General features: G+C 32.6%; 1 protein-coding gene across 1 annotated transcript; it reads left to right on the top strand.

Annotated features, from left to right (window-relative positions):
- Positions 1–1,102, top strand: LOC110779777 (hevamine-A-like). Its single transcript, XM_021984262.2, has one exon. It carries the CDS (start codon positions 26–28, stop codon positions 935–937), a length of 912 nt encoding a protein of 303 aa, XP_021839954.1. The 5' UTR covers positions 1–25; the 3' UTR covers positions 938–1,102.
- Positions 1,103–7,356: the final 6,254 nt, after the last annotated feature.

The raw sequence follows: 7,356 nt of genomic DNA, 5'->3' as shown, positions 1-7,356 counted from the left end.
ATACAACCACATCTAATCCCATAATATGTACACAACAAAGCTCTATCTCCTTCCTCTCTTCCTCACCTTTCTCCCGTTCCTCGCCCAAGCCCGCAGTTATGGCGGTCGTCGTGGTGGCATAGCCATTTACTGGGGCCAAAATGGCTTCGAGGGAACCCTTAATGAAACGTGTGCCACCGGAAGATATGAATACGTCAACTTAGCTTTTCTTAACATTTTCGGAGGGGGACAAGTCCCGTCTCTGAATCTAGCTGGTCATTGTGACCCGGCATCTGGTGGGTGTGTTATCCTGTCTAGTGAAATCGAGTTTTGTCAGTCACGAGGTATTAAGGTTCTCCTCTCCCTAGGGGGCGGTATTGGAAATTACTCATTTTCCTCTAGGGACGACGCCAAAAACTTTGCTAAGTATTTGTGGAACCATTTTCTAGGAGGTCACTCAAAGTCTAGGCCCCTAGGAAAGGCTGCACTGAATGGTATTGATTTTGATATTGAGTCGGGGTCCACTTTATATTGGGACGACTTAGCAAGATTTTTACACGGGTACAGTCGTGGGAACGGAAAGAAGAAGGTGTATCTAGGTGCCGCCCCTCAATGTCCGTTCCCTGACAGGTTTCTAGGCACACCCCTAGAAACTGGCCTATTTGATTACGTGTGGGTCCAATTTTACAACAATCCACCATGCCAGTATAATGGCAATATTACAAACCTTATCGACTCATGGAACTTTTGGAGCTCACAAAAGTACATAAAGAAGTTGTTCATGGGGTTGCCGGCCGCCACTCAAGCCGCCGGGAGCGGGTTTTTACCACCAAATGTGCTTACCTCTCAAGTTCTACCCGAAATCAAAAGATCACCCAAATATGGAGGGGTTATGTTTTGGTCCAAATATTGGGACGATCAAAGTGGCTACACTCAACAAATTGTCAACTTTGTTTGAATTATGAACCTAATAATTAAGTCGTCTTACCACATTCAATAATGTGTTTGTTTTTTTTTATTGTATTTTTCCAACATAAGTTGAATCAAAGTTTGTGATTGAATGATTGAAACCAATGTAACCCAATGCGTATTGGGCTTACTGGGCTACCTATTCTGGACTTAACTCTTAATGGGCTTCTTACCTTTGTTAACATACATGATGGGCCTTTGTGAATGAGTTAACACAAAATGGGAAGTATATGTTGCCATGTTGATGTTGGGATGAAGAGAGTACGAAAGTCAAGTGTGGTCAACTCAAAGAAATTATAGGTTGAGTATCCAGCAATGAAATATGAATATGTTACTGACTTACTGGCACGGCACGTCCCGGTCCTGTACGAGAAAGTGCATATACAAGAATAAAAAGGTATGGGCACCAAAAGAACACAACAAGACATAATTATTGGCAATCCGGCATGAATAAAATATGAAATGATACAAGCACAAAGTTGTAGGCTTTGTTCCGACTTTTATTATTATTATTATTATTATTTGTCTTTTGTTTTTATGCTCCTATCAATCAATTTTTTTTTTTGGTGATACCCTGTCAATCATGAGTTATTCTATGTATGCCAGTTATTCTACTACTCCAACAATTTGTAGTTCACTCGAATAAAACAATCACTTATCTTTCACAACCTATAGGGTTGTACTAGAGGTTTGTCTGGACTATTCTTTTTGAGGGTATGTTCTATTCATCTTTAAAAAAAAAAAAAAAAAAGGTCTGATAAATTTCTATAAGTTACAATCAGGTCTTATGATCAAAGTCTATAAATTTTAATCAGCTCCTACGATACCAATCAACATGTGTAAATTCTAATAGGATCCTACTAGTTTACTCTCTTGAAATCAGGTTTGACCACGTCTATTAAAGTTTCTATTAAGTCAACCGACTTAAACAGGTCAATCAAATCTAATATACATATATAAAGGAGGCATATTTTCTGAAAGATTAGAGCGCCACCTAGGATTACTAATGGTTTCGGCCAATGAAAAACAAGATTTCTAATTTCTTTTTGAATTAAAAAAATCAAGTGTCACGTAGATATTTTAATTAATTAATTATTAATATATACAACTCCATCGAAAATCAAACACTCTAATAATTAAAAAAATAACCGATTTCCACGTAGATAATTAATTAGGTGTCACGTAGATATTTTAATTAATTAATTAATTACTAATATATACAACTCCATCTAAAATCAAACACTCCAATAATTAAAAAATAAATCTAAAATAAAATTCATCAAAAATCAAACAATAATCTAATATATATATGTATATATATATATATAAAGAAGGCATATTTGCTGAATTATTAGAGCGCCACATAGGATTACTAATGGTTTCGGCCAATGAAAAATAAGATTTTTAATTTATTTTTGAATTAAAAAAATCGATTGCCACGTAAATAATTAATTAGGTGCCACGTAGATATTTTAATTAATTAATTACTACTATATACAACTCCATCAAAAATCAAACACTATAATAATTAAATAAAATAAATCTAAAATAAAATTTATACAAAATCAAACACTAATCTAAAACAAAATAAATAAAATTCAATTTAAAATCAAACATTAATCCAATATGCATATTTGCTGAATTCTTATAGCGCCACGTAGGATTACTAATGGTTCCGGCCAATAAAAAATAAGATTCCTAATTTATTTTTGAATTAAAAAAATCGATTGCCACGTATATAATTAATTAGGTGCCACATAAATATTTTAATTAATTAATTACTAATATATACAACTCCATCTAAAATCAAACTCTCTAATAATTAAAAAATAAATCTAAAATAAAATTCATCCAAAATCAAACACTAATCTGAAATAAAATAAATAAAAATCAATTTAAAATCAAACATTAATCCAATATTAGAGCGCCACGTAGGAAATCTAATGGTTTCGGCCAATGAAAAATAAGTTTTCAAAATTAATTTTGAATTAAAAAAAGTCGAGTTCCACGTAGATAAATAATTAAGTGCCACGTAGATATTTTTATTAATTAATTATTAATATTACGCATATACAATTTCATCCAAAAACCAACAATCTCATAATTAAAAAAAAAAATCTAAAATAGAATTCAATGCAAAATCAAAAACTAATCTAATCTAATACGAAGTATATAAAATTGGTATATACATAAGAGTTTTATTTAAACTAAACAATTTAATAGAATCCGTACATCGCACGGGCTAAAATCTAGTTCAAAAATAAGTTCAGGTGTTATAATACGACAACACGTACGTATCCTGTTATATGAGTACGCATATAAACTACACGTAATTAGTGTGCTATGTCATGGATCAACCATTCAACCCTATCCAATCCTGAAAAATGCGAGCTTGGAAAATGGCATGATAGAAAAGCCACCCATCTTTTTGTAAGTCATATGAATTGAAGGAAAGATTCTCCAATCCTCTTTTTTCACCTCTTATTCCATAAACATATAACAACAACTTTGGCCCTTACTAAAAAAGGAAAGAGGGTGAAAAAATGTACTCCGTATTTAAGGAAGGCGGCTAGTGGCTACTCTAAATATGATGAGATGGAGGCAATTACTGACGTTGGTCAATATTTATTTATTTATTTTTTTTTGAACTTTTAAGTCTTCAACCAATAGTTGACGTTTAAAATAATATTCCGGCCTAACTTTCCCTCAAAAAAAAAAAAACCAATAGTTGACGAAGCCTTTCATTCTCTTCCATAAGCTCCTCGATCACTTGCTGATGTTTGACTACCTGTATTCACGGGAAAAACAGAATGACCTTTCAGATTCAGTTAATTTCTTGCTGGTGTTATCAAGCTAATATGTTTACATAACAAATATTACAAACTTGTTTAATTCTGTTGTTTGTTAATTCACAATTAATTCTGGTTGTTAAATTGGAAATTTGTGCTTTTAAATTGGAAATTTGTGATTTTAAACCATAAACCATGTGCTTTTAACCCGGTTGCAGTTAGAATTACATACTAATTTGTGCAATTTGATAGGTAGTGTCTTTTAAGCGCAAGTACTCCGTAATAGTTTTGCGAAAAACTTTCACCAAATATTTCTACAAATCTTAGAATTAAATACTGTGAGTGTGAGTGCGAGTGCAAACATGCTGATAACAAAAATTACCATCCGATATTATATGTTTTACAAACTTTTGTAAAAGACGGTCTTACAGGAAAGACCGCCTTGTTGTCATCTAAGGTGCCACATAAGCTGCCTTATACACTGCTGATGTCAGCGTCAAAAATCGAAAATATATACGGAGTATTACATTTGCGATTTATTTTTCATTTTTATTTTCATTTCTCTCAGACATTTTCTCTCTCTTCCTCCTTTCATTAGATTAGGGTTTTGCAGCAGATTTGGATGAAGAAGCGAACAACTTCTCGCCGCCGTCGTTGATCATTCGCCGCCAGCAACCTCTCACCGCCGTTGTTGATCTCCTCTGGTACTCTCTCTCCTCTTCGTGTTCTCCATTTTTATTTCCTAAAACCTAAGTTGAAATTCATTTTGTAACAGAAAAAGTGGTGGATCGCGCTTGAATCGCGGCCGGAGATGACGGAGAAGACGACGGAAAAGACATAGATGGTGGCTTGTTGAGGTAAATTTTCCATCTCTCTCCTTCATCTAGCTATCTCTTTTCTCTCTCCTCTGAAATCTTCAATTTCCCCAATTTTGATTTTTAAAACCCTAATTTGCGATTATTTGTAACAGTAGAAGAGGTGACGGCGGTGGTGATGGAGAGGTAAGTCGATGTCAAGGCCGGAACATACAGAATCAGGGAGCGAAGCGGCGAAAGAAAGAGAGGAAGAAGTCGTCGACTCCTCGCCGCCGCCGTCGTTTCCATCAACTTCCGATTGATGTTGACAGATCAAGTTGTTCCACGCAAGAAATTAAATGTGGTGATGGTTTCTTCTAAAGTACTCTGCTCCTCCGATTCGCTCTGCTTATGCGGTTGTTCCTTCGGTGTTGCTGGTGGTCGTCATTGGTATTGCTGGTGGTCGTCATTGGTGTTGCTCCTGTTGTCGCCGCCTCCTGACTCTACGTTGTTGCTTTGTTGATGTTGATTAATTTTATTTTTTTAAATTTCGTTCTGGTTAAGTTTTTTTAGTTGAGAATAATTATGTTTTAGTTAACAATAATTACCTTTTAGTTAAGGTTAATTTGTTTTAGTTGAAGATAGTGATGTTTTAGTTGAGAATGATTTTGTTTTAGTTAAGAACATATTGGTTTTAGTTAAGGTTAATTTGTTTTACTTAAGAATTATTCTCTGGGTTTTTAAGTTTTAGTTAAGATTTATTTAATTTTAGTTACGATTTACTTGGTTTGAGTTAAGTTTTCTTGAGTTTGATTTATGTATTTTTGAGTTTCAGATAACGAATTTCAGAGTTAAACCAATTAGTTAAGCAATTGAATCAATTAGTTAAAAAATGAAACTAATAAGTTAAGCTTCGGAATTAATTAGTTAAACAATGTAATAAATTAGTTAAGTAATGTAACATATTAGTTAAACCATGCAACCAATTAGTGAAGCACTGGAAGCAATTAGTTATGCACTGAATTTAATTAAGTTAACCACTGGAACTAATTAGTTAAGTTTGAGATTCAGTTAGTTAAACAACGAAACTAATTAGTTATGCAACGAAACCAATTAGTTAAGCAATGAAGCAATTAGTTTAGCACTGATGAAACCAATTAGTTAAGCAATAAAATCAATTAGTTAAGCATCGAAATTAATTAGTTAAGCACTGAAACTAATTAGTTAAGAAATACAACCAATTAGTTAAGCAATGGAGCCAATTAATTAAGCATTGACGCCAATTAGTAAAGCACTGAAACCAATTAGCTAAGCTTCGTAACTAATTAGTTAAGCAATGAAACCAATAAGTTTACAGTATAAAGAAAGTATTAGTTAAGACTGAAATCCAATTTAGTTAAGCAATGGAATGAATTAGTTTAGCAATGGAACCAATTAGTTAAGCAATGGAATTAATTAGTTAAACAACGGAATCAATTAGTTAAGAAATGGAACCAATAAGTTTACAGATATAATGAAAGTATTGGTGAAGCTTGAAATTTAATTAGTTAAGGCTAAAATCCAATTAGTTAAACAATGGAACGAATTAGTTAAGCAATAGAACGAATTAGTTAAAACCATGAAACCAATCAGTTAAGCCTGAAATTCAATTAATTAAGCAATTGAACGAATTAGTTAAGCCATGGAACGAATTAGTTAAGCAATGGAACGAATTAGTTACGCAATGGAACCAATTAGTTAAGCAATAAAATTAATTAGTTAAACAACGGAATCAATTAGTTAAGAAATGGAACCAATAAGTTTACAAATATAATGAAAGTATTATAGAAGCTTGAAATTTAATTAGTTAAGGCTAAAATCCAATTAGTTAAACAATGGAACGAATTAGTTAAGCAATAGAACGAATTAGTTAAAACCATGAAACCAATCAGTTAAGCCTGCAATTCAATTAATTAAGCACTGCAGCTAATTAGTTAAGCACGAGAACGAATTAGTTAAGCAATTGAACGAATTAATTAAGCTTAAAACAATAGAACCAACTAGTTAAGCACTGAAACTAATTAGTTAAGTCATAGAACAAATAATTTACCAATATAAAGTTTGTTACGCCTGAAATTCAATTAGTTAAGTAATTAAACCAATTAAGTAAGCAAAAAAACTAATTAGTTAAACAATGAAATCATTTAGTTAAGCAATTGAGTTCTTTTGTTTTAGTGTGTAAAAAAGGAATAAGACCCTGAAATAAACTAAACAACATGATGGTCCTCAACTCCATAAACAAAATAATTCTAACTTAAAAACAAATCTAATCTTAACTAGAACAAATTTAATCATAACTAAACGAGAGTTATTATTAACTAAATATAACTCAAGTATAACTAAAACAAAAGTGACTTAATTAAATTCCAATAAAAGAAGTAAATAAACCATTACATTTTATAACTAAACATAACAAAATTATAACTAAAAACAATACATCTTTCTCTTTTAACTAATTCCATGAATAACTAAATGAAATTAAAAGAAAAACAAGCACATTAAAGCTTTATGAAGCTATTGCGGCTGACCAAATCAACAACCAACTCAACAACTCCAAGTCTGGCCTGTGAGGTTATGATACATATGACATTTACATAAATCATGCGGAAACAACCATTAACCCAGGAAACATATTATTTACACATAATCATTTAACATAGTTTAGATGCATACTCTTTGTTGCGTGCCTTCCCTAGCTGCGCCCGAACCGAACAAGAACAAGTCTTTTAGGACTCCAAGTGTCGTCCCTCCGTAGAAAGTCCACAGCACGTCCGGATCCGCCTTAA

Source organism: Spinacia oleracea, chromosome 3 (assembly GCF_020520425.1).
Source record: "Spinacia oleracea cultivar Varoflay chromosome 3, BTI_SOV_V1, whole genome shotgun sequence".
NCBI classification, from domain to species: Eukaryota; Viridiplantae; Streptophyta; class Magnoliopsida; order Caryophyllales; family Amaranthaceae; genus Spinacia; species Spinacia oleracea.
Note: the sequence above shows the minus strand (reverse complement) of the source record. Positions and strands in the feature narration are given on the sequence as shown.